General features: G+C 56.0%; 2 protein-coding genes across 2 annotated transcripts in view; both read left to right on the forward strand.

The window, feature by feature from the left end:
- The window catches only part of ATCAY (ATCAY kinesin light chain interacting caytaxin), a 30189-nt gene extending 23627 nt beyond the window's left edge, over positions 1 to 6562 (forward strand). Inside the window, exons 7-12 of the mRNA XM_045544797.1 lie at positions 770 to 856; positions 1670 to 1768; positions 4135 to 4170; positions 5049 to 5120; positions 6046 to 6078; positions 6553 to 6562. Of these exons, the coding sequence (XP_045400753.1) occupies positions 770 to 856; positions 1670 to 1768; positions 4135 to 4170; positions 5049 to 5120; positions 6046 to 6078; positions 6553 to 6562 (337 nt within the window). The remainder of the gene's footprint in view (positions 1 to 769; positions 857 to 1669; positions 1769 to 4134; positions 4171 to 5048; positions 5121 to 6045; positions 6079 to 6552) is intronic.
- An 8272-nt stretch (positions 6563 to 14834) lies between these two features.
- Positions 14835 to 18802, forward strand: NMRK2 (nicotinamide riboside kinase 2). Its single transcript, XM_045544798.1, has 7 exons — positions 14835 to 14950; positions 16360 to 16450; positions 16885 to 16933; positions 17022 to 17178; positions 17688 to 17759; positions 18048 to 18154; positions 18464 to 18802. Exons 1-7 carry the CDS (start codon positions 14844 to 14846, stop codon positions 18652 to 18654), a joined length of 774 nt encoding a protein of 257 aa, XP_045400754.1. The 5' UTR covers positions 14835 to 14843; the 3' UTR covers positions 18655 to 18802.
- The last annotated feature ends 7885 nt before the right edge of the window (positions 18803 to 26687 follow it).

Raw genomic sequence — 26687 nt, forward strand, 5'->3', positions numbered from 1 at the left:
TCCCAGAGTGCTAGGATTATAGGCATGAGCCACCGCGCCCGGCCAAAATTTCCCCTTTTTATAACAACACCAGTCATATCGGATGAAGGGTCCACCCTAATGCCATATGATATCATCTTGACTGAGCGAATTGTATCTGCAGTGACCCTGTTTTCAAACAAGGTCATATTCTGTAAGTGCACAGCTCAGTGACATTAAACACATGCACATGGTTGTGCAGCCATCACCACCCTCCGTCTCCAGAACTTTCTCACCTTCCTAAACTGAAGCTCTGTCCCCATGAAACACTCACTCCCCGCCCCCTCCCCAGCCCCTGGCACCCACCATCCTACTTCCTGTCTCTGTGGATCTGACGACTCCAGGGACCTCCTGTGAGTGGAGTCACACAAGATTTGTCCTTCTGTGTCTGGTGTCTCTCACTGAGCACGATGTCCTCAAGGTCCCTCCACACTGTGGCCTGTGTCAGAGCCTCGTCCCTTTTCATGGCTGAGTGATGTTCCACAGTATGGACATACCACATTTCGGTCTCTCCCTTATCCCCACACCCAGGGGTCTGAGGGAACCAAGGGTGTGTCTTTACCCTGCCGTGGGACCCATGACTCCTGCTTGGGACAGGGATTGGGGCAGGGATGTGATGGGCACCTGCAGACTGTGTGCAGAGGGCACAAACGCGCGGCAAATGCTTGGGTGCGGGTCTTGCCCCTGCTCCTCTTCCCTTCCCAGACCCCTCCCCCGCCCAGGGCTCACCCTTCGTCTGCTCCCCACACAGATTGCGGAAAAACCTGAAGTCTCTGATCATCGTCCACCCCTCTTGGTTCATCCGGACCGTGCTGGCCATCTCGCGCCCCTTCATCAGGTGAGACAAGGACGCTGGAGCCAGTGCTGGACACCCCATGGGTGTGTGTGCATGTGTGTGTTTCGTCTGCATCTTCCAACTTCTCTAAGATGAATACTAGTATTGCTTTAAACAGTTTTAAATTATAAATACATAGTTATTAAGTGACAAGCATGGGAAAAAATATAACCACCATCTCTCACATATTGATGCTGAGTACTTCTTTTTTTTTTTTTTTGAGATGGAGTCTCACTGTGTCACCCAGGCTAGAGTGCAGTGGCATCATCATAGCTCACTGTAGCCTGCAACTCCTGGGCTCAAGCAATCTTCCTGCCTCAGCCTCCCAAGTAGTGGGGACTACAGGTGCCACCACCACGCCCAGCTAATTTTTCTATTTTTTTGTAGAGATGAGGGTCTCACTATGCTGTCCAGGCTGGTCTCAAACTCCTGGGCTCAAGGGATGCTCCCACCTCGGCCTCTCAGGGCCCTGGCATGAGCCACCACACCTGGTCTGGTTGGCAACACTTTGTATGTGTTGTCCTACCTTGTCGCTGGGAGAGTTCAGGGCTTTCTGTAAGCTTCCACCAGGAGAGGACAGCTAGAAACTTCCTTCTGATCTCTCCTGGACTCCCTGCTGCCCCTTGCCAGGCGCGTGGCCCTGCTGGCCAGGGCTTTGGGGCAGACTCGGGGTCTGCTCTCTCCACCGCAGAGAGGATGGAGTGTGGCCTCGGGTGGGAGGAAGCAGGGAGGTTGGGACATCTGCTGGGGCATCCCTGGCCCCACTGCTCTGTCTGCACCTCGGTAACCCCAGCCCCTGCCTCCTGCTCCCACCAGCGTCAAGTTCATCAACAAGATCCAGTACGTGCACAGCTTGGAAGACCTGGAGCAGCTCATCCCCATGGACCACGTGCAGATCCCAGACTGCGTCCTGCAGTGAGTGTCCTGGGGCCACCTGCACCCCACCTTCAGCCCGAGGCTCCTGCCTGCCCAGCCCCTACAGCGCAGACGGGGGCGGGGGGAGGACTAGACCCCACCCATTTTACTTCCTGGAGTCCTTCAGGGACCACCCAGAGCTTGGGGATGGGACATGCAGCTGTGGGTCCTGCTCTTTTTTCGACAAGCATCACATCATAAATATTCCCCCCACCTCCTGTCATTTCAAGCCATAGGAAATTCTCCTTAAGCATCATTTTCCAAAATTGTGGTAAAATATACTTAACATAAAATTTGCCATCTTAGTCATTTTTAAGTGTACGACTCAGCGGCATTAAGCACATTCACAGTGTTATGCAACCATCACCACCCTCCATCTCCAGAACTTTCTCATCTCCCCAAACTGACAGTCTGTCCCCATGAAACACTCACTCCCCACCCCTCCCCAGCCCCTGGCACCCACCGTCCTACTTCCTGTCTCTGTGGATCTGACGCCTCTAGGGACCTCCTGTGAGTGGAGCCACACAGGATTTGTCCTTCTGTGTCTGGCGTCTCTCACTGAGCACAACGTCCTCAAGGTCCCTCCAGGCTGTGGCCTGTGTCAGAGCCTCGTCCCTTTCCATGGCTGAGTGATGTTCCAGCGTGTGTTTGTCCACTCACCTGGGCTGTTTCCTCCCTTTGGCCGTTGTGAACATTGCTGCTGTGCACACGGGTGTACAAGTATCCCTTCGAGTCCCTGCTTTTGCTTCTTATCAGCATATACCCACAGGTGCAATTGCGGAAAATTCCATATTTAAGTTGTTCAGGAACCACCATACTATTTTCCATAGAGACTGCATCAGTTCACATTCCCACCCCAGTGCACAAGGACTTTAAACATCATTATTTATTTATTTATTTCTATTTTTTGAGACAGAGTTTTGCTCTGTTGCCTGGGCTAGAGTGCCGTGGCATCAGCCTAGCTCACAGCAACCTCAAACTCCAGGGCTCAAGCGATCCTTCTGCCTCAACCTACCCAGTAGCTGGGACTACAGGCATGCGCCACCATGCCTGGCTAATTTGTTCTATATATAATTTTAGCTGTCCAGATCATTTCTTTCTATTTTTAGTAGAGACGGGGGTCTCACTCTTGCTCAGGCTGGTCTCAAACTCCTGACCTCGAGTGATCCTCCCTCCTCGGCCTCCCAGAGTGCTAGGATTACAGGCGTGAGCCACTGCGCCCGGCCTAAACATTATCTTTTAAATTTCAGTTTGTACCCACTTGAGATTGAGCAGTTGTCAAGCTATGTTTTAAGAAAGTCCAAGTTTTCTCCGAGCACTGATACAATGGATGTTCCTATTCATTCATTTTCTCACTTCCATGGTCACATATTCAAAAAATATTTATGCCACATAGACATTTATAATTTAAAAATGCATCTATGATAGTAGATCTTCTAAAAATACATAAATGCAGGGGATCAAACTAATTATTGGATTATCACGATTTAATTCTAGGCATAAGTGGAAAATCTGTGATAAATTAGGAAAAAAATTTTAAATAAACAAAAGCACTTTTTCCTGTGCTACCAAGCAGATATTGCTATTATAGATGTTGTTTTTTTAGTTTACCTCCCCAAAACAAACAAATGACAAAATATTTTCCGAGTATCCTTGTATACGCTAATGAATTACTTTTAATAGCTGCATAATATTCCGCTATAAAGCAGGTATAATTCTAGTAAGGCCACTTCAACAGTGTCCCAGCTCCCAGCGAAGCAGAGGTCTTGTGAAACAAGCACATGGGAGGTCAGAGAACACAGCGGTCCTGGCAGGGCAGCAGTTTGCAAGCCATGGCCCTCAGCTTGTTTTTATAAATAAAGTTTTATTAGCACATAGTTATGCTCATTCATTTACAGGCCATCCGTGCTGCTTTTGTGCTGCAATGGCAGAGTTTAATAGTTGCAATAGAGACTGTCTGGTCCTCGAAGCCAAAAATAGTTACTTCCTGGCCCTTTACAGAGAAAGTCTGAGGAGCGCTGACGTAAGGACAGGTGGATTAACCTGTGACAGGAGGGCATTGCCTTGTAAGGGTGCTGTCCCGTCGCTGGTGCTGAATGGGGCAAAAAAAAGTGTCTGCAGAATAACATCCGCACAGATGCTGCAATACGCCAACCAAGTAGATGTTCCCTGCCTTGGGGAACTTGCAAAGTAGGCACAGGAAATGTGCAAAAGAAGATACAAAACTATTGGCTCGGGCCGTGTGCACTGTCCTGCAGCCAAGTGTGTGTTCATACACGACTGTGAGATTGTTTTCTCTGCTCACAAAGGAGAGGAAATCCCTGGGGAAAGGAGGGTTGTGTCTGATGTCCTTTTCTTTCGTTCAGGTATGAGGAGGAAAGACTTAAGGCCAGGAGAGAGAGGTATGTGCAGAGCGGCCCCTGTCGGGGCTGGGTGAGGGCTGGGTCCAGGACTGGGGGCTGAGCTGGGTCCTCATGGGCGGGGGTGGGGGGCGGCCCAGTGACTTCTGCTCAGCAGGGACCAATGTCCCGCACACAGCTCAAGACTCTTCCCTTCTGGTGAGGGCTTTAGAGTTAGACCCAGGCTCCGGGTTCGAAGGAAGTAAAAAGTTCCCACCTGCCTTGGAGGTTATTGTGAAAATTCTGGAACAACGGAGCCCACTGGGCAAAAGGGGGGCACGGAGTTCATGCTCAGTAAAGAATAGTCATCATCATGGAGTAACATCAAGTTCTCCCATCACAGACTGGACACAGACCTGACATTGACCCCTGCAGACATGGAAACGCACCCTCACTAACCTATTGGCTCGGTTTCCACGGTTGGCACAAGCCATTCGTGTCACACATGGAATTTCAGGGCTATTCCGGCCCCAACCAGATATGGAGTCCTTAGACCAGCTCCTGGGTACTTTAGAATCCCCCTGAGAGCCAGGCAGAGTGAGGATGCCTATCGGCATCTTACAACCTGGGAATCTATGACCCAGAGAGGGCGAGACACCTGCCCGAGGCCACGCAGCAAGTTTATGAAAGGGCCGAAGCTTTCCGCGGCTGAGAAGCATTTATCACGCCAGGCCTGATGCCTGCCTCAGAGGAAACAGAGGCACATGAAACAGAGTCCTGTTTCTAGAAGTTTTCTCAAATAGCATGGGAGAAGGATGCCTTGCTGGGATGGAAAACAGTTCCCAGGGAGAGGGAAAAAATGGAGAGGCCGGTGGGGAGCTGAGAGACCCCCGGCCCGGCCTGGCTGGTCTCCCTTGATACCTCGTGCTCTCTGTCCACAGCGCGAGGCCCCAGCCAGAGTTCGTCCTGCCCAGGGCCGAAGAGAAGCCGGAGGTGGCGCTGGGGGAGGACAGGTGAGTGTGCACGTGACCATGAGGCGAGAGCAGGGGCTGCCAAGTCTCTACGGGCAGAAACTAGAACCAGGTGATGCCTCAGCCTGGGATCGAGGTGGGACATGCAACCCCGTGGTTGCCATGGCGACTGAGCCGGCTCCAGCCGCATCCCACCAACCCATGGGGCCAGCGCTGCTGGGGTTGACACAGCTCAGGGGGTTTTTCCCAGGAGGGGCTGCCCTCAGATTGTCCCACGAGTGGCCACAGGAGCCAAAGCCAGCACACTGGGGCGGGGGTGCGCACATGGAGTGAGAAGTCCAGTGCATTAGTCACTGGTTTCCCCCAAACCTCCACCTTCAGCCAGAATGACTCAGATTTTAAAACCACCTGCTACCAGCCCGACAGTGTGGACATCCCAGCCCTGCCCCGTCCTAACTGTGACGTCATGCATGTCTGTGACCCTCTGGGCCTCAGTGTATCACCTGTAAAGCAGGGATGACCACAAGGCCAGCGTGAGTATCGAATAAAGGAACCCACATTAATGCTCATAGTGTCTCCGTTCAAGGCTAAGCATGCAGAAATGTCCAGATAAAAGGTATAGCGATGTTATCACGCTACCTCAATCACACGTTATCATAATGGTGAAAGGGAACTTTTTTCCAAGTCCCAGCAGGTAGATTCAGCCTCGAGAGTCTGGCAGACCATGAGCAACAGTATCGATTTCATTTTGTGTTAGTGAAGGGCCTTGGCCAATGTCCTCCAAACTGCCCATCTGGGCTCGTTTGTTACACAGCAGATGCGCACTGACGCCTGCATTGTACCAGACCAAGATGAAGCAGTGTCAGCCCTCATGGGGCTCACAGCCTCCACCAACAGGTAGAAAACGCCCAGGTGCCCCAAAATAAGCAAATAATAATGTCATGCCCCTTCTCTCTCTGTCTCACAGATCTGCTTCTGTGACAGAAGATCAGGAAACAAGGTGAGTGTGATGTATGTATGGATGGATGGATAGGTAGGTGGGTGGATGGATGGATGAATGGATCGGTGGATGGAGGGATGGATGGGTGGATGGATGAATGAGTGGGTGGATGGGTGGATGGATGGGTAGATGGGTGGAAGGATGGATGAGTGGGTGGATGGATGGATGGCTAGGTGGGTGGATGGGTGGATGGATGGGTAGGTGGGTAGATGGGCGGATGGACAGATGGATGGGTTGATGCCTCCCTCCAGTCTCACTGAGGGCACAAGTCCCAAGAGTCTGCTTTGCTGGGGCACCAGGAAGGACGCCCCCTTCAGAGCCTCACTCGGAAGGTGGCAGTCCCTAAAGAGCAAGTGGTTCTTGCCATCAGAGCTCACTAACACTGGGTTAGATCACCCTTTTGGATTCCCCCCATGTGGAACAGCATTTTCCACTTTTAATAATAACAATAACCCGGCCTGTGTTTCTTTCTAGCATGTCTTGAGGCAACATGAGCATAGAGAAGGACACGCAAGAAGATTCCAGATGCCAAGAAACCTCTGTCCGACGCCCTCTGGCCCTGGATCTCATCCCTCCTCATCTCGACTCCCCACCTCCCGAGGACGCCAGTCCCCTCCACTCATCTCTGAAACCCAGTGTCCTTTTTAGCTGCTTGAAAACATTTAAAAAAAAAAAAACAATGCAGTATTCATGCGTTCCAGACTAGGGTGGGGTTCTGAGTCCTTCACCTTCCGCGCTCATGAGCCCACAGCCCAGGACAGTGAGAAGTGCAGGGTGTGGCCCACATGGCCCCGGTGACCTGTGCTGCTGCTCCCAGCCCCGTGAACTCTGACACTCCACTCACTGCCCCTGGCCAGCGCTGGGCACAAAGTTCAAGACCATCCTCCTGCTTGTAACCTGTCACCTGTCCCAGGTTGGAGCCACAGACGTCCCCCCACCCCGGCACTCTGGGTGGGTCTGCATTTGTTCCTGTGCCTTTTCCTTCCAGAACACGGCCCCCCCCTCGGGGCCTGGAAGCTCAGCCCCCTCCCGCCCTCCTTGCAGAGCCACGTCCAGGGCCACCGCCCAGCCTCCAACCTTCTGTCCAAAATTCACACCCGTGGTTTTGCGTTTGACCCGCCCTCTTCGCCTCTGATAACACCCACCTTCTTTGGGAGCATCAGAGCCCACAGCACAAGTGAGATCTGCTGCGAGGTGTTCTTGTCTCACCATTGCAAAATGGCACTCCAGCAATCTAGAACATTCTCGAGCCCCTTTAACTCGGATGCCGCACCACACGGCAATACCTCCAAACAAGGGAATGAGCCGTGCCCACCTCACCACTCCCCCAGCCAGAGCGGGGGCTCAGAAGACGGCTTTGAAACAGCCAGGCCCGGAAACAGGAAGATACAGGGTATCAGACGTTCAAGTGTTTTGAAAGTCACTTGGGAAAATAAGTCCCAGTGAGGGAATTGCTGTGGCCTTGCGAATTTAAAGCCGGGAGCAGCGGGTCCTCATTCAGAAGGAAGATTTACCCTGGGATGAAAGACGGACTTTTCTAATGTGGTCCAAACACCAGTTACCCAGTCACGGGGCCTCTAGAAGTAGTGAGCTCCCCGTCTCTGGAGGGATTCAAGAAAAGGCTGGACAGTGTTTGCAAAAAGTGGTGCGTGAGGTCCCCTCCAATCCTAAGTGTCTCTATGTCTGTGAATCTGAGCAAACTCGATCAGGCACATTCTCCGGGTCCCTCTTCTTGGCTTTGCAGTTGGCCTCTCGGCAAGTGATTGATTGCGAGGTCCTGTCCACCAGCGTCACCGTTAACTGAGGTTTGTGGCCTCAGTGGAAATGTTGACTGTTTCTCGACCTGGGACGGCATGGAGGTGCTTGTTGGGTTATCCCAGGGACAGGAGGGCAGCTGGTGGCGTTTAGTGCTGAGGGGCAGGGATGCGGGACGATTTGCCATGTGTGACAGGGGGCTGGACGTCCCACCCTGAAAGCCAGCGGAGCCCGCCCTGAGCGAGGCGGGCTTCTGAGCGGGCAACGGGCCTGCAAGCCGTGCCAGGGAGCTGCTGCCGTGCCGGGGACATCTTTGAGCCCCGTCATTGTCCTGGTGAGGTGGGGACCTTTGCGGGTCTGGTGGGTTTTTTAAATCTGTGCTTCCCAAATGTCAAAGGACAAAGGTAGGATGGTGTCTGGGGGTCAGATGTGTCACCTGAAGGCTGAGGAGTGAAGGCAGGTGGCAGGGCCTCTCCCGGCTGCCCACAGCGCCTCCTTTGACAAAAGGTGCTCTGTGAACCTGCCCGGCTCCCCTGGGCTCCAGGCCCTGGTGGCTGGCCCTGCCCACCGAAGTTGACACGTGGTCCAGAAGACCCCAAACTCCCACCCCAGTGAATAGCGTCTCTGTGCAGCCCACGCAAGATGACAGACGCCGTCGGACCACTCCAAGCGGGGCAGCTTCCAGCAGATGCCAGCCAGGCCCAGCCACCACCACGGTCTGTCTGTCTCCTGTGACCAAAGGGACGTCGCTCCAGCATGAATCTTTCTACCCCAAGCAGTGACAGTGACTCCTGAGTCTCGATCTTCCTTGCAGACTGGGGCCTCCTCCTCCAAGTCGAACAAAAGAGCCGGGGAGAGGAAGGGACTCGTTCTACCCACGCGGACAATGAATTATTGAGTGCCTATGGTGGCGTGACATGACAAATAAGGCCCTACCCCCCCCAAAGCTGTGACGCCGGGACCCACGCACCACCCCTTCGGATCACCAGCGCAGCCATGGACCTCGGGCACACAGGACCCTGACTCGGCCGCGGTGGACGCTCCAGAGCAGAGAGAGGCTGCCAGGGAGGCCACAAGGCTGTACCTCTGGGCTGGCCACCTGTCGCCGGTGGGGACAGCTCTGTTCCAAGGGGGCCACCGTCCCCAAGTGGGCCACTCCCCACCCCATCCAAAGTTCGGCTTTACGACAGATTTGTATGTGGGGGCGGGGAGGAACGGTTTTGGACAAAATGCAAAGGACCCCGAGCTCTCATGGTACAGGGACGTTCGATTTCTCTCTGGTGACATGTGGGTTGCATCATAAACCCTCCCCCGAAGTCGCAGTGCGCCCGCCCATCCCTCGTCCCGCGGCGAGTTTTGTGGTTTTTCGAAACCAGAAGCGATTGTGATGATATTACTGTCGTGACGTGAAGACATCATCTCCGTGAGCTTGGGGGGATTTTTATGTGAAATAAATAAACTATCTGAGAAGCGGGGGCTGTGCTTTCTGTGCTTTGGCCTTGGCCTTGGGCGCGGCCAGAGAGGACGGTTCTGGTTGTGCAGCTGCTGGTGGGGGCGGGGCAGCTGGGTGATCCCAGATTTCTTTCCTGCCACTAGACCTCTCTGGAATCCGACTTGTTCAGCAGGTAGTAATAATAACAACATCAATCACATTACTAATAACAATAATAGCTGTGCCCACCTGGCACCTCCCCCAAGTCACCAAGAGGGAGACTGAGGCAGAGAGAGGTGACGTGGCTCCCCCAGGGTCACACGGAGAGTGAGTGAGTGAGGGCCCAAGGCCTGGCCCTGTGCCCCGTAGCTAATGCCACCATGTCCAGGGCTGGGGACCTGCCACCCGTCTGTCAGCTGCAGGAGAACTGGGGGGCTGTGCCTCACGGAGGGTCTGAGTCGAACCTTCAACTGCAGGTGCATTTGTCCGTGCTGGTGACAGGGACACCAAGGCAGGCATCACAGGGCCACAGCGCAATGTCCCCACCAGGTGGGTGTTGGGAAAGGGCAAGGTGAGCCCACCTGGCTGCACTGTGCCCCCTCTCCGGAGCAGGCCGCTGGGAGGAGGCGCCCAGGCCTTGAGGGGAAAGAGGGGGCTGCCTGAGGGCAGGGGGTGCTGGGATTGTGGGGGCCACTCACAGTTAGAGGGTGACAGTCATTCCCTGCCCTTTTCCCACCCCTTGGATTCTACCCTAAGGGGCTTCTTGAAAACCTCATTCATTCATTCATTCATTCATTCATTGGTGGGTTCTGGGCACCCAGCCCCATGTTGCTTCCAGCCCAAGGGACCAGGAGGAAGGGCTGTCTCTGACCTGAGACCCCAAAAAGAAGCAGCAGTCAGCGGGGCCTGCAGGGAGCGCAGGGCTAGGGGCTGGGGGCTGGGGTGGGCCTGGGGCCAGAGCAGGCTGCCCGCGGATGTTTCAGCAGAACCCAGAACTAAATTAAGGGCCTAGTTTCTTCCTTCCTTCCTACCTTCCTTCCCTCCTCTCTCCCTCCCTTCCTTCCTTCCTTCCTTCCTTCCTTTCCTTTCTTTTCTTTCTTTCTTCTTCTTTTTTTTTTTTTAGAGACAGTCTCACTCTGTCGCCCAGGCTGGAGTGCAGTGGTGTGATCACAGCTCACTGCAGCCTCCAACTCCTGGGCTCAAGCCATCCTCCTGCCTCAGCCTCCCGAGTAGCTGGGACTACAGGCGTGAGCCACCACCACGCCCAGCTGATTTTTCTATTTTTTGTAGAGATGGAGTCTTGCTATGTTGCCCAGGCTCGTGTCGAACTCCTGGCCTCAAGCGATCCTCCTGCTCTGGCCTCCCAAAGAGCTGGGATTACAGGCTTGCACCACCACCCACAGCACCTGGCCTCTTTTTTTTTTTTCAGGTGAGAGTCACTTAAAATACAATTAACCACTTTCAAGAGTACATTCAGTGGCGTTTAGTACCTTCACAATGTTCTGCAACGACTACCTCTCTCTAGAGGTTCCAGAACATTCCATCATTCCAAAAGGAAGCCCTGTCCCCATCAGCAGTCACTGCCCCAACTCCCTCCCAGCCCCTGGCAGCCACAAATCCACATCCTATCTCTGTGGATCTGCCTGTAGTGGACATTTCCTATAAACAGAATCCCACAGGGTGTCATGGGGTCACTATTTAATGCCCCCAGTCCCCGGGCTGTTTGGGGACAAACCAGCCTGCATTTGGAGCCCCCGGGACCTCCTCTCTCTGCCCCCGCTGGGGCTGGCTGGCCCAAGAAGCCTCCCACAGGCGTCCTGCCAGGCCTTTATCTGGGCACCTCAGTCACTGTCGCCTGAGGCCACGTGCCCCAGCAGGAGGCTCCCAGGACATTCTTGCCACGGAAACTGGGCCAGAGGTCACGCGCCCAGGAGCTGGGCTGTCCTGCCCGCCTGCTGGGCTCCTGGTGGAGCTCAGACATCACAGACTCAGCCACCTGCCACGCTGCCAAATGGGGAAACCGAGGCCCAGGGAGGGACAGAGCTGAGGTTCAGCCAGGGTGGCCAGGTTCAAGGGGGGAGGGGGAGGAAGTCAAGGGTGGGGTGGGCGGACGGGTCATTTGGACACTCTGCTCCCGGTGGCCGCCTGTCTCCCCTGACCTCTCCACCAGGTCTGTCCTACCCGGGGCCACCCTCACCAGGTGTCAATATGACCAGACACTGTTTCCCCCACTGGCCGATGCTATGCAGTCGGAGCGGGGACCACAGCTGTCTTGGCCACTCAGGGTCCTGCCAGCGGCACTGGGTGGGGGGAGGCTGCAGAGGGGCCAGGAGAGGACAGGAGCAGGTGAGGATGGGAGGGGGCCACGGGAGAGTTCAGGACAGAAGAGGGAACACGCCTGTCCTGGGTCTTTACGAAGCTCCCCCTGGCCGCAGCCATGTAGACGGGAGAAGTGACCGGGACACCAGAGAAGCGGGGCAGGCGCCAGGGTGCACCATGCTGGGGCTGGGGCCAGGCGGGACGGGCAGGTGCAGACGCAGGACTCGGTGAGCGGTCGGGGGTGGCACTCACTTCCTCTGGGCGCTACAACAAACTATCCCCAGCCTGGTGGCTCCGAACACCAGCCATGTAGTCTGTCGCGGTGCTGGAGGCCACACGTCCAGGGAGCCGGCACTACCAGGCTGAAATCGAGGCATCAGCGGAGCCCGGCTCCCACTTGGAGGCTCCCGGGAGGGTCTGTCCCCTGCCTCTTCTCCCAGCTTCCGGTGGCTTCCGGCGTCCCTCTGGTCCCACGGCCGTCTCCTCTGTGCCTGTGTGTCAAGTCTCCCTCCTGCCTCCCTCATAAAAGCAGCCTTTATGGTATTTAGGGCCCACCCGGGCCACCCAGGGTCATTCCCCAGCTCAAATTCCTTAAATTTTATTTTGTAGAGACAGGGTCTCACTCTGTCTCCCAGGCTGGAGTGCAGTGGCATCATCGTAGCTCACTGCAGCCTCCAACTCCTGGGCTCAAGCGATCCTCCTGCCTCAGCCTCCCCAAGTGCTGGGATTACAGGCGTGAGCCACCACACCCGGCCGATTGTTATTTTTATTTTATTTTTTTAATATCCCAGGCGTGTGCAGAAGATTATTTTTAAATATTAATGAATGCTTTAAACTCTTCTCTGCTTTCATTTATAACGGGGTAAATATTATCAACGACCACAATCTACTTAAGCGAAAGAGTCCTAAGTCTTTTTTAAGAGTGACAGGGGTGTGGACACCAAGACATGTCAGCCGGGGGGCTCTCGCCCAGGACCCAGCTGCCTGGGCCCGCAGCAGTTTGAACTCAGGCAAGCCCATCATGGCTGTGACAGCCCCAAATGAGTGGCTGAGGCAAGTGTATTAAGCCAGAGTTTGAGGACACACCCGCCCAGGAAAAACACTACCCAGAGAAGCATCTGTGACCTGTGCTCTCTGCAGAGGAACTTGGGGACTCAGTATTTAAAGAGAGAGGACACACAGGAAGAAAAAGGAGGGTGGGGTGGGCATTTTGAGGCAAATGGTTCCATTCTGGTGAGACTCTAGTTAAATCCCAGGAAACCGACATTTCATGCAAGACAGGGCGCATGTCAGAAGAGAAACAGGGAGTGAAGGAAGAATGGATATTGCAGACGTCCTGGGGTAGGTGGGGCAATGACTGATCTTGTCTTGTGTCTGCTCTGCGCCCGGGAAGATAAACTTGTCATCAACATCATTAGCGCAGAATCCAGCAGGCTTTAGTTTTCGGAGCTAGACGCAGCCTGCAGACCTCAAGTTACAATTTGCACGTCCTTATACATGGGAGGCCAGGGAAGAATGATGGTCTGCTGGGGCAGCCCTGGGAGATGCTCGAGGCCTTTTATTAATACCGTTCCATGCGCAGGGAGTCTGGCTAATGCACGAGGTTAGTAACAGCCATGCGCTTGGAAGCGGGTGTTGCATGACTCAACACCCAGGTGTGGGGGGTTCTCTTTTGCAACGGAGCTGGGGGTGGCCCTGAGGTTTGCATCTCAGCACCCTTCATGGGTGTAGTGATTAGAGACTCTGTCCTTGACCAAACTGTAGCCGAGGCGTCCTGTCCTTGGGCAAGGCCTCCAAGAGCCCAGTTCCGGCAAGAATCCTGCCAAGTGGGCCTAGCCAGCACGCCCCCCACCCTCCATATCTGATCCCCCTCGATCTGTAACCAAATTCCTCATCCCCCCAACTCCTGTCCACACCAAGAATCCCCTTCGACCAGTTGCCAAGAATCCTCCACTTTTCAGCCACCCCCCCATTACCCTGAACACCGACCACCCTCCTGCTGCCAGGCTACAAATCCCAGTTTCCCTGTTGTCGTTGGGGGAGTGAAATTGAGCCCAATCTCTCTCTCTGCTCCTGCAAAACCCCAGGTTGTAGTCCTGGTAACGAGGAAAAAAAAAACAAAAACACCAAACTCTGTAAAATAATTTAAAGAGATTTTATTCTGAGCCGAGTGTGTGCGACCCACAGCCCGGAGCAACTGTTTCCAAGAGGTTCTGAGAAAAGGTGCCCTCAGTAGCCGGGTTACAGGTTGGGTTTTCTTTTTGTTTGTTTGTTTGTTTGTTTGTTTGTTTGTTTGAGACAGAGTCTCACTCTGTTGCCCGAGCTAGAGTGCCGTGACATCAGCCCAGCTCACAGCAACCTCAAACTCCTGGGCTCAAGCGATCCTCCTGCCTCAGCCTCCCGAGTAGCTGGGCCTACAGGTGTACGCCACCATGCCTGGATAATTTTTCTATATATTTTTTTAGCTGTCCATATAATTTCTTTCTATTTTTAGTAGAGACGGGGTCTCGCTCTTGCTCAGGCTGGTCTCGAACTCCTGAGCTCAAACAATCCGCCCGCCTCGGCCTCCCAGAGAGCTAGGATTACTTACAGGCATGTCTCCCTTACCATTTTCAGAACAGGTTTTTCCCTTTCCCCACAGAAGCAGCAGATCAGCAGAGAGGCCCCACCCCAGGCTACTGCGGGTGTCACTGAGTCAAGTGACTCCAGGCTACGCCATGGGCACAGCATGAATGGCCCCTGCTGTCACGCTGAGATTTTCTGGCCGGGCCCCTGGTCACCAGGGCAAAGCTAGTGTGATTCACCACTATGGATCTTAAGTCCCCCTCGGCCTGAATGCCCTTGGAAAAGGAAGTGCCCGCAGCGACCCAGCCCAGCTAGGGCCACCGCTGCTGTTTCTGGCGGGGCGAGTTCTCTCCCCTTGGCCCCGCCAGCACCAGTCTTAATGTCAGGGTCAGGGCAGGGGACACAGAGACTGTGATATTTTCGGGGAGGGCAGATGTAGGGCTGGTGATCTGCACTCTCTGGCCAGGAGGGGGGAGGCGGGTGGGCAGAGGGGGTGGGGAGGAGGGGCTCTGCCTGGCCAGCCCAGCCCGTGACTAATTTAGGCAAAAGGCAGCCTGGAGCTATCTCCATTTGGTGGCGGGAACAGGTGCCCTTCTGTGCACCCTCTCGAGTGCCCCGCCCCTGACCGCCGCTGCCACCTCCCCCGGGACGACCTCCAGGCTGCCAGGCCCTATAAAGGCCATGGGTTTTCTCAATGAAGGTGGGACCAGCTAGGGCTGCCTGGAAGCCGCCAAGCACAGACCCCTCCGCCGCCGCTGCCTCTCCACTCGGGGACATGAAGCTCATCGTGGGCATTGGAGGGTGAGCGCAGGGGAGGGGGAAGGGAGGAGGAAGAGGAGGAAGAGGAGGAGGAAGACACGGTGACAGGGGAGGCTGAGGAATGAATGGAAGGCTGCCTGGGGTGCCTGAGGTCGCAGGGCCCACCACCCAGGGTCTAAGTGCAGGGAGGATTCTCTGCCTGGGGGTGTCTCGGTGCCCCCAGCAAGGACAGGGAGGTGAGCGCCGAGCCCAATTTTTCATTTTCCAAATGAAAATCATCTTCCCCCCAGTGAGTATACTCAGCATCAAAAAGCAAAAATCCCATCTTCGTTTCTCACTGGAGGTAAAAAAAAAAAAAAAATCTGGACAGAAGAAAATTAAAGCTGGGAAAAGACACGTGGTGGGGGGGCAGGTCCCCACAATGTCACCGGGCAGGACATGTGTGTGGACCTGCCTTGTAGGCCACCCGTGTGTGGCCTCAGGCAAGAGGCCCTGCAAAAGTCCCCCTGGAGATTCAAACTCTGTTTTATCAGCGATAATGAGGGACACATTTACCAAGCAGGCTAGTTTCCTGGGCTGCCACCAGCCCTCGGGAGGGACCGGAGCTGGGTGTCAGGCTCTGCTGTCCCCGCTCTTGAAATTCCTGATATGTTTTGCACAAGGGGCGTCGCATTTTTGTTTTGCATTTTCATTTTGCAACTGGCTCTGCAAATTCCGCACCCGGCTGTGAGCGCAAGCTGAACGTTTTCCTGACAACCCGGATCGATGTCATGTTCTCTAACCTGCTGCTTCTGGGTCACCTATGGGGTTCCCTCCCTCTGCCCCTCAGTCCTCTGTAAGGGCTGCTATGTGTGTTGCCTTGTGCCACACCTGGCTTTATGGCTGGGATTCCTCCAACAGCGATAATTGAAGCAAAGGGACATTGGATTTCAGAAAGGCTTTCTTTTTCTTTTTTTTCTTTTTGAGACAGAGTCCCACTCTGTCACCCAGGCTAGAGTGCTGTGGCATCAGCCCAGCTCACTGCAACCTCGAACTCCTGAGCTCAAACGATCCTCCCGCCTCGGCCTCCCAGAGTGCCGGGGTTACAGGCGTGAGCCACCGCACCTCTTTTCTTTTTTAATTGATTTTTTAAACCCCTGTGGGGGCTAAATCAGGCTCAGGCCTCAGATCAGCAAACGGTCCCCTCCTGGGTTTGCTCTGCGGTGACGTCAGCCGGCCCTTGTCAAGGAGGACTTACAATGTCCTTGGCATGTGCGGAGTCTGCACATGCGTTAGGTTTTTTTTCAATGCTTTCTACCTCTTTTCAAGTCTAATCCTGCAGAGATCATTTGCAGGCAGGTTCCCCTCCGCCAGACCCAGACAGGCCCCAGGGGACCTCAGGCCCCCAAGCAGACCTGCCTGGGCTTCTCCGGGGGGTGCCCGGCGGCCTCACGCACACACTCTCTCGCCAGCGTGACCAACGGCGGCAAGACCACACTGACCAACAGCCTGCTCAAGGCGCTGCCCAACTGCTGCGTCATCCACCAGGACGACTTCTTCAAGGTGGCTGCCCTCGTCTGGGGGAGCAGGGGGCAGGGGACGCAGGGCAAGCCGCCACTTCCCGCCCGACCCCTCCCGGGTGACCCTGGGAGAGCAGCCACTGTGACACGCCCAGCCCACGCTCCTGGGACACCCCTACAGCGGGGAACAACATTAGACCGACAGGGAAACTTCGGTCCCCAGAGGCGGCCCGCCCCATGCTGTGGCCTTCTGAGTAAATACCCTTTATTCGTGTGCACCTTGATCTTCCCATCTGCAAAATGGGCTCTGAGCCCACGCTGGCTGCATCATCAAGGGTGAGGGCTAAGGAAGTGACAGTCCCGGGAGAATCCAAGTGCCACCCCACCCGGGGCTCTGTCACCGCAGGGTAGAGGGGAGGTGGGCGGGGTGGGCAGCAGCCAGCACTGAGCCTGAGGTCCGGGACCCTCTTGTTTCAGCCCCAAGACCAAATCGCAGTTGGGGAAGACGGCTTCAAACAGTGGGACGGTAAGGACAACGGCGGCCCCTGACCCGCCTGCCCCCCGGCCCCCCGCTGTCCCCGGCCCTCCTCCAACGCCCGCCCTGCCGCCCCCAGTGCTGGAGTCGCTGGACATGGAGGCCATGCTGGGCACCGTGCGAGCCTGGCTGAGCAGCCCCCAGAAGTTCGCCCGCGCCCACGGGGTCAGCATCCGGCCGGACGCCGCGGACACCGCCATCCTCATCCTGGACGGCTTCCTGCTCTACAGCTACCGGTGAGCGTGCGCCGGCCCCGGCCCCAGGCCACACCGGCCCTCCCGGGTGGGTCCTCCCCGGCCGGACGCGTCTCTGTGTGGACCGAGGGGACACCAAGCTCCAGGGGGAGCGGCGGGACGGCAAGAGTCGGGGGCAGAGCAGAATCAACTCAGGTCCGGGGCAAACAGCCACACTTCTTGGGGAAACTGAGTCCTCCTCCTAGACCCTCAGCATTCTCAGGCAGACCAGGAACCTGGGCTGGACCCTCTGACCTTGCTGTGTGATGCTGGGCAAGACATTGAGCCTCTCTGTGCCCGTCCGAACTGGGGGAAGGGCGTGACTCCATTTTCGGGGGGTTGCCGTAGGGATGTTGGCCCATGCTGGTTCCCTCCCTGGTCCCCAAACGCACTGGCTCAGACCCCCCCAGCCCTCTCACTGCCTGAAGGCCAAGACCAGGGGGACGGAGTATTTTGGGCCGTGGTTGAAGGAAAGGTCACGGGGACTGACGGTGTCGCCACGCCCTGCCCAGGCCCATGGTGGACTTGTACAGCCGCCGGTACTTCCTGACCGTCCCGTACGAGGAATGCAAGTGGAGGAGAAGGTGGGTCTGGGGTCTGCGGGGCTGGGGTCGGCGGTCCCGCCGGGCCCGGCAATGAACCAGAAAACGCCGCCAGTCACGGGCCACCCAATGCAGCAGGCAGCGGACACTTAGCCGGCCAGGGCTGAGTGCCAGGAGCCCCGAGCCGGAGGGCTGGAGAGCGTGGCCCACCCCCTGTCCCGGGACCCTTTGCTCAGTGATGCTACCCCTGACCGAGCCTAGCTCCAGGCCCCTTCTTGGCACCGCCCATGCGTGCGGGGCTGTTCCTCACCCTGCCGTCTCCCTGGGCAGCACCCGCAACTACACAGTCCCTGATCCTCCCGGCCTCTTCGACGGCCACGTGTGGCCCATGTACCAGAAGTACAGACGGGAGATGGAAGCGGACGGTGTGGAAGTGGGTAAGCCCCCACGCAAGACCAGGCCTTTCCCTGGCTGGGGGGACCCTGAGCCCAGCCCCTCTCCACCCTAAATTCCCTTTAGGCCTCCTGGCCGGGGACCATTTGGGAAAACTGGAAGTCCCTCCTTGAGTCTCACCATCAGTCCCTCTTGCTGTTGGCCCCGGATACTGCTGTATTCCAGCAGGCTGACCCTGCAGGTCAGCTTCCCCCGACCCCGCAGTCCGCCCCGGCCCCTGTGCGCTGGCCGCCTTCCTCCTGGCAGCAGCCCCGGCGACCCAGCAGCGCTGACTGTGGCCTCTCTGATTCCAGTCTACCTGGACGGCATGAAGTCCCGAGAGGAGCTCTTCCACCAGGTCCTGGAAGACATTCAGAACTCGCTCCTGAACCGCTCCCAGGCCTCAGCCCCCACCCTGGCTCACCCCGCCAGGCCGCAGGGACCCGGACTTGGTGGCGGCCACAGAGCAGCCAGGCCCCCGGCGTCCCAGCCGGACACTGTGTGACTGTTTCCCTATGGGGGAGTCTGTGCAGACGTGCCAGGGTGGAGGCCCCACCCGCAGCCCAGCGTCTCGGGGCTCCCGGACCCAGCCCCAAGACGCCCTTGTGACCACCACACGGCTTGAGTATTAAACCATGTCCTGTTTTTTTTAACCATCTGCGTCCAGCATCTTCTGTTGGAGGTCCTGTCCCCTCTCTTTGTCTCATTGGTGGCTCTGGGGGCTGAGAGCTCTCAACAGCTGGTTGGGGGTCCCTGGAGCCTAAGTTTCCCCAAAGGAGAAATTTCCTGGGAGCTTTCAGGATGTTGCTGAGGTTGCCTGGGCCCTTCACTGAGGCTGTTCTCTGGGCCATCCTTGTTCTCTGTGACTGACCCAAAATGTCCACAAAGCACACACTTCCCGTCCGGGAGCCGAGCCCCACTCCTCTGCCACGAAACTCACGTGTCCCTGAACCCTCCCAGCAACCTCGGTGAGAAACAGTTTGTGATTTATGCCCATTTCATAGAGGGGTAAACTGAGGCTCAGAGTAGCCTGGTGGAGCTGGGGTTTGAACACGGGTCTCCCCATATGTCATTCCTTTTGCCCAGGGCAGGCGGATGGGGTCGGGGCACTCCTTGGCCTGAGAGTGACACCCCATGGCCGGCTGTGGAATTGCAGTCATCAGCCCACTCGGTCCAGAAAAAACTCCCGCAGTCCAGACAGGTTTGGACAAAGCCAGTCACTATTTAGAAATTATGGGCGCGGTGGGGGGCGGTGGAGAAAAGAAAAAAAGCCATAACTATATGGCCCAGCAGTTCACTCCCAGGAATAGACCCAGAAGAATTTAGAGGTGTTCAAACAAAAATGTGTCACAAATGTTCACAGCAGCGTCTTGTACAACAGCCAAGAGGTGGCCACAGCCCAAATGCCCCACGAGGCATGAATGACACACACCGTGGTCTGTCCCTATGACGATCTGTGATTCGGCCTTAAACAGAAAGGAAGTTCTGACCCATGCTGCCACGCGGATGATCTCGAGGACATTACGAGAAAGACGCCAGTCACAAAAGGACACCACTGTGCGATTCCACTAACAGGCAACGTCCAGATCAGACACGTCACAGAGGCAGAACGTGGATTCCCGGTTGCCGGGGGCTGGGGGCGGGGGGTGAGGAGTGATGCCCGCGGGGACAGGTGTTGTCTTTGCGTGATGGAGTCCATGGGAGGAAGGTAGCGGTGGTGGCTGCACGACACTGTGAATGCACTAAACGCCACAGAATTGTTCCCTTTCCAGTGGCCGATTTCGTGTCGTGCGAATTCCACCCGGACAAGGAGAAGAGGAAGGCGGGAAGGGAGAGGGGGAGGAGGAAGGGCACGGTTTCAGGAGGACACGCAGGGCCGCAGGAGCATGAGGGTCCGGGCCTGTGCTGCTTCCCTGCTGTGAGTGTGGTCAGTGGTGGGACAGGAAGGTGGTGGGACGAGGAGTTTGGGCGTCTGACTCGCCGCAAAGCCCAGGCCCCTCGGCCCACAGTCCCCAGGCTTCCCACCTGGGCGTCAGGGAGGGGGCTCTCTAGTGCCCCGCGGCCCCTGCCCTCTGCCACGGAACCTGCAAGCTCTGGCCCCCGGGTGCCTGTCCTGCCTCTACCCCCCAGCACGGGGGTCCCGGACCCCCTGGGAAACTGCTCACTTCTTGTGCCCCTGCTGCCCCAGTCCATGCCCTTCCTGCAACAGGAATTGCCCTGTGGAGTGACCTGTGACAGCAACACTTCTTCCCTCCTCTGGCCTTGGGACCCAGCACGGAGCAAGGCACAGAGTGTGCTAAGTAGAGGGACAGAGGGACAGATGGAGGGATGGATGAGTGGATGGATGGATGGGGGGTGGAAGGATGGGTGGATGGATGGGTAGGTGGATGGGTGGATGGGTGGATGGATGGATGGATGGATGAGTGGATGGATGGGTGGATGGATGGATGGATGGATGGATGAGCGGATGGATGGGTGGATGGATGGGTGGATGGATGGGTGGGTGGGTGGATGGATGGATGAATGGATGGGTGATTGGATGGATGGATGAAGGGATGGATGGGGGGGTGGGGGGGTGGATGGATGAATGGATGAATGGATGGGTGATTGGATGGATGGATGAAGGGATGGATGGGGGGGTGGGGGGGTGGATGGATGGATGGATGAATGGATGGGTGATTGGATGGATGGATGAAGGGATGGATGGGGGGGTGGGGGGGTGGATGGATGGATGGATGAATGGATGGGTGATTGGATGGATGGATGAAGGGATGGATGGGGGGGTGGATGGGTGGATGGATGGATGGATGAATGGATGGGTGATTGGATGGATGGATGAAGGGATGGATGGGTGGGATGGTGGGTGGGTGGATGGATAGATGGAGGGATGGGTGGGTAGGCGGACAGACGGACAGAGGAGTGGAGTTGACAGCTGCTTTCTCCCCACCGGTAGCTTCTGCCTTGTCCCAAGCCCAGTGCTATTTCCTATTTCCAGGCTTTGCTGCCAGGCCCAGGGGCACAGGTGTCGGGGGCTCACCCTTGGCACTCATCTCGGCAAAAGCCTCATGGGACCCCTCTCCCCAACCCAAAGACCCCATCCAGGCTGCTTGTAGGGTAACCAACTTGTCCCAACTTGCCTAGGACGTTCCCAGTTTTAGCAGCAAAAGTCCTGCATCCTGGGAAATCCCTCAGTCCCAGGTGACCCAGGATGGCCAGTGGGTCACCTGAGCCGCTCATCTGGGGGGACCACAGGGGACCTTGCGGAGAGGCAAAAGGGGCTCCAGGCCAGGCAGTCAGTGGGGCTTGAATTCTGGTCCCTGCTTGGGCTGAGGGTGAGCTCAGGGCTTGGAACCCCAAGGGTCCTTGCATATTTAAGCAGAATTTGAATCCAGTTAGTCTCTCCCTGATTAAAACAAACAAAAAACTAAAACAAAAGACATTGTTCTGGGCTAAATCGTGTCACCCCCAAATTCATATGTTGTTCCCCCAACACCTCATAATGTGACTCTATGAGGAGTCGAATAAAGAGGTAATTAAGGTACACTGAGATCATTAATTGGCCCCTAACCCAGTGTCCTTATAGGCAGAGGAGATGAGGACACACACACAGAGGGACGACCACGTGAGGACACAGGGAGAAGACGGCTGCCTACCAGCCAAGGAGAGAGGCTCAGAAGACGCCAGCCCCGCCAGCACCTTGGACTGGGACTTCCAGCCTCTAGACTGTGGGGGAATAAATTTCTGTTGTCTAAGCCCCCAGCCTGTGGTATTTGGTCACAGCAGACTCAGAAAGACTAACACAGACATTGTCATGAATGGGAAAGACAGCCCACAGAGCAGGAGAAAAGATTTGCAAATTAGACATCAGATAAGGACCCTGTATCTAGAATCGATAAAGCACCCTTACAACTCAACAGTAAAAAGAGAAACAACCCAATTAAAAACTGGGCAAAGGACATGCACAGACATTTCTCCAAAGATACCCTGTGGCCAAGAAGTGCAAGGAGAGATGCCGACATCGCCGACATAGGGAAATTCGCATCAAAACTGCAGTGAGCTACCACGGCACTCCCACCGGGGCGGCTGTAACCCAAAACACAGACAGTCACAAGTGTCGGTTAAGAATGCAGAGAAGCTGCAACACCCCGGAATCTTGTTGGTGGGAATGTAAAATGGCACAGCTTCTGCGGACAACGATTTGGCAGTTTGTTAAAAAAGTTAAACATAGAATTACAAGATGACCTAGCAGTTCCACTCCTAGGTATGCCCATGAGAACTGAACACAAAAACCTGCACTGCTTGTTCACAGTGGCATTATTTGTGGTAGCTGAAAAGTGCATTTCATCCCATCTTCTGGTAGGAAAAGGAAAAAAAAGTGAAAACAACCCAAATGTCCATCAATGATTGCATGAATGGATAAACCGACATGGTCCATCATGCAATGGAGTATCACTCAGCCAGGAAAAGGGACGAGGCTCTGACACAGGCCACAGCGTGGTGAACCTTGAGGACATCATGCTCAGTGAGAGACGCCAGACACAGAAGGACACACAGTGTGAGACTCCATTTATATGAAATGTCCAGAGCAGGCAGATCCACAGAGACGGGACGTGGATTCGTGGTCGCCAGGGGCTGGGGAGGAGGCAGGGGGTGACTGCTGATGGGGAGGGGACTTCCTTTTTAGGGGACAAAAGTATTCTAAAATTGATTTCAGTAATAGTTGTGCAACCCGGTGAATATACTAAACAAAATAGCAGTGTACATATTAAATGGGTAAATTGTATGGTATGTGAATTCTATCCCCATACAGCTGTTTAAAACATCCTTCAGATGTTTTAAGACAAGAAAAAAAAACCTGGCCGGGCGCGGTGGCTCACGCCTGTAATCCTAGCACTCTGGGGGGCCGAGGCAGGCGGATCGCTCGAGGTCAGGAGTTCGAGCCCAGCCCGAGCAAGAGCGAGATCCTGTCTCTACTAAAAATAGAAAGAAATGATCTGGACAGCTAAAAATATATATAGAAAAATTAGCCGGGCATGGTGGCGCATGCCTGTAGTCCCAGCTACTCAGGAGGCTGAGGCAGGAGGATCACTTGAGCCCAGGAATCTGAGGTTGCTGTGAGCTAGGCTGACGCCATGGCACTCACTCTAGCCCGGGCAACAGAGTGAGACTCTGTCTCAAACAAAAAAAAAAAAGAAAGAAAAGGAAAAAAACCGACACACGCGCACACACAATGTAACTTGTATTTATTCAGTGGTATTTTCAACACTTACGACTGTAATCAAAAATGCATTCCTGCCCATCTACTCATTAACAGCATGTGACTGCCACGCTAATTGCACTCAAAATACTTTAATGGGGTATTAAACGGTAGTTCATTCAACAAACGTTTGTTGGGGGTGTAGTACACAGATCAGCTCACTACGGTTTTACATTTTTAAATGGTCAGGGCAAAAAAAATAACAGGAAGCATTAAATTTTCTGACACGTGCAAATTATATGGAATTTCAAATTTCAGTGTCTATAAATAAAGTTTTATTGGCACTCGGCCACGTTCACTTGCGTACGTGTGGTCTGTGGCTGCTTTGGCACTGCAGTGGCTAAGCTGAGTCGCTGAGACAGAGGCAGTCTAGTCTGCAAAGCTAAAAATATCTACTATCTGTCCCTTTGTGGGCAATGGATGCTGACGGGTGTGGTATCTGCAAGGTCTAGAGTTGGGGACAGGCAGTCTCTGAGGTCCCCAGGCCCTGGAGGGCAGGCAGGAGTGCGGACGGCATGAGGAGGCGGAAGGCAGAGGTGGCTTGCCAAGGCTTGTCCTTTGCCACAGACACGGAGCATAGTGAGGATGATCTGTGGGTCACTGTGCCCAAAATAGTCCAGGACGGGACGGGGACATGGGAGAGGTGGTTCCAGGGCAGCTAGAGCCCTGCACGGCCACCCAGCCACCTTGGTCATTATTGTTAAAAAAAAAAAAAAACAAGAGTAAGAACAGTAGCTATAGGGCATATTGAGTGAGCAGCTCAAAGAAACAGAAGATGACAAGTGTTGGCAAAGATGGGGGGAAACTGGAACCTTCCAGCATGGCTGGGGATGCAACATGGCGCGGCCACTGCGGAAGACAGTCTGGCAGCTCGGCGAAGAATTAAACATAGACTTGCCATGAGACGCAGCAATTCCCCTCCTAGGTATCTGCCCACAGAAGGGGAAAGCAGAGACTCCAAGAAATACTTGCACCCCTGTGGTCACAGCAACAGGAGTCCCAGTTGCCAAAGGTGGGAGCAACGCAAGTGCCCACGGATGGATCAACACAGCGTGGTCAATCCACACGCTGGAACATCACTCAGCCATGAAAAGGGAAGAGGCTCTGACACAGGCCACAGGGTGGATGGACCCTGAGGACATCGTGCTCAGTGAGAGACGCCAGACACAGAAGGACACATCCTGTGTGATTCCACTCACAGGAGGTCCCTGGGGTCGTCAGATCCACAGAGACAGGAAGTAGGATGGTGGGTTCCCCCAGCCCCATATGCTGGAAAGAGCCCCCGTCACGCAGCCCGGGGCAGTGTGAGGGGCCCAGGGAATCCCACCCAGCGCTGCCCGGGCGTGGCCAGGCTCTGGGCACAGTCTTGGTGTCGGTTACACCAACCCCTGCCTGCCCTGCAGCCCCTGCCCTCCACGGATAGAACCTCAAGCTCCCCAAAGACAGGCCAGGTGTGACCCCTCCTGCCCCCACGAATCCCCTCAGTCAGCCTCAGGGACCCGACACCCTGAGGCCACATGGGCCCATGTGCAGCTAGGCAGCTCCAGAATCCAGCCACCTCGGCCCTAAGCTGGGCAGGCCCCGCCAGTCCCCAGTGAGCTGGCCTCTGGCAGGCCACATGCCACCTGTGTGCCTCGGTTTCCTCTTGTGTGCCCAGCACAGCACCGGGCAATTGGAGTTATCAGTGCTGCTGGGTTCGCGGCAGGTCGTGTCATTCGCCATGGGGAGGGGTCGAGGCCGGTGCCCCCAGCCCCTGGCCAGCCCACCCGGCGTCCAGCAGGGTTTGGGGTTCTCCCTACTGCTCGCCCCGTGAGCTGCATGCGATGCACCCCTTTTGCAGATGAGGAAACTGAGGCTCAGGGAGCAGAGTCCCCTGCCCAAGGCCAAGCGGGTGAGCCCAGAGACATAGGCCAGTGTCAGCACGTAGGTGCCTCGGGGGTCCCCCTGCTCCGGGAGAGACCCGCAATGCCCTCAGCGCCCCCTGACTCTGTGTCCAGTTTCCTGGGATCCCCTCGGGGTCCTGCTGGTCCCCCAGAGCCTCCAGGAACCCCCCACTGAGGCGGCAGCCCCCAGTGGCCACCCGTTTGGCTCGGCCCATCTGAGTCCTTTGTTCTCCTGCCGACCTCCCGACGGGGGCTGCAGCCACAGAGACCCCCGCGCCTGTGTCTAGACTCGTTTTCTTCATGAGTCTCTTATTTTATTGATCTTAACTAAATTCATCTGGAGAGGACACTTTATGGCATCACATGGGAAAAACCCCAATTTTCTGATATGCACAAAAATAAACCATAGAATTTCTAAGACTGAAAATTCCTGTTCATGCATCCTCTAAGAATCGTCCCTGGGGCCACCCAGCATTAAGCGTCCTGCCTTCCTGACACATCCAAGGCCAAGAAGGATCTCAGATCTCCCAGAGGCGATTCTATCCCTCCCCCCAGGCACACTGGGTGATGTCTGGGGACATCCATCTGTGGTTGTCCCAACTGGGGGAGCTCCTGGCATGGTGGGTGGAGGCAGGGACGCTGCTCAGCACCTGCAGTGCCCAGAACACCCCACCCCAGAAAACAACCCGGCCCCAGTGTCCACACTGCCTGGGGACAGACCCTGGTCTAAAGGGCAGAGCCCGGCCCCGCTTCCTCGAGGTGCCCAGCACGGGACACAGCGTGCAGACGCAGCCCCGGGACACACACGCTCCCCACATGCCACCCTGTCCCGCGGCTAACACCTCTCGGGCCAAGTCATCCCCAGCCCCAGAAACTTGGCTGAGCTGCCCGGGGGCCCCCTTCCCCAACCCCTGCAGGCCCCAGGGTGACGGGGACCTCTAGGGCCTGGGGGAGGACAGAGGAACTCAGGGCCACCTGCCCAGGCTCGTGGGGTTCGGGGCAGCCTTCTGAGCTCCCGTGTGAGGTCAGAGACTTGGCTGGGGGCCCTGGGGGGCTTTCCCTGGGAAGCATCACAGAGGGGTGTCTCGGGATTTCGGGGACCTGAGGGGGACAGGTGGGACCCTGCTGGGCCAATTAGGACGCCAGCCTGTACCCCTCCCTGCTTGGGGAGATGTCATGCCGCACGAGGCCAGACCGACCACAGCGCCCACCCCGACTGCCCCTCCCCAAAAGCCCTGCCGGCCACCGGAAGAGAGGCTGGAACCCACCCCAGCGGAGGCAGAGGCCCTGGGGGTTTGGGGGCCCGGTCCGGGGCAGCCTCCCCCCAACTCTATTTCAGGACCCACCCACCCCCCAGGCATCTGACACCCACGTCAAGTAACACTCATCTGCCCTTAA

The sequence above is a fragment of the Lemur catta genome, chromosome 1 (assembly GCF_020740605.2).
Source record: "Lemur catta isolate mLemCat1 chromosome 1, mLemCat1.pri, whole genome shotgun sequence".
Classification (NCBI taxonomy): Eukaryota; Metazoa; Chordata; class Mammalia; order Primates; family Lemuridae; genus Lemur; species Lemur catta.

Bases quoted from the DNA above. Each gene is read 5' to 3' on its own strand.
- NMRK2 (XM_045544798.1), top strand. From the start codon at position 14,844: ATGAAGGTGGGACCAGCTAGGGCTGCCTGGAAGCCGCCAAGCACAGAC. The intron at 14,951-16,359 runs GTGAGCGCAGGG...CTCTCTCGCCAG, and splicing joins CTCATCGTGGGCATTGGAGG to CGTGACCAACGGCGGCAAGA. The intron at 16,451-16,884 runs GTGGCTGCCCTC...CTCTTGTTTCAG, and splicing joins ACCAGGACGACTTCTTCAAG to CCCCAAGACCAAATCGCAGT.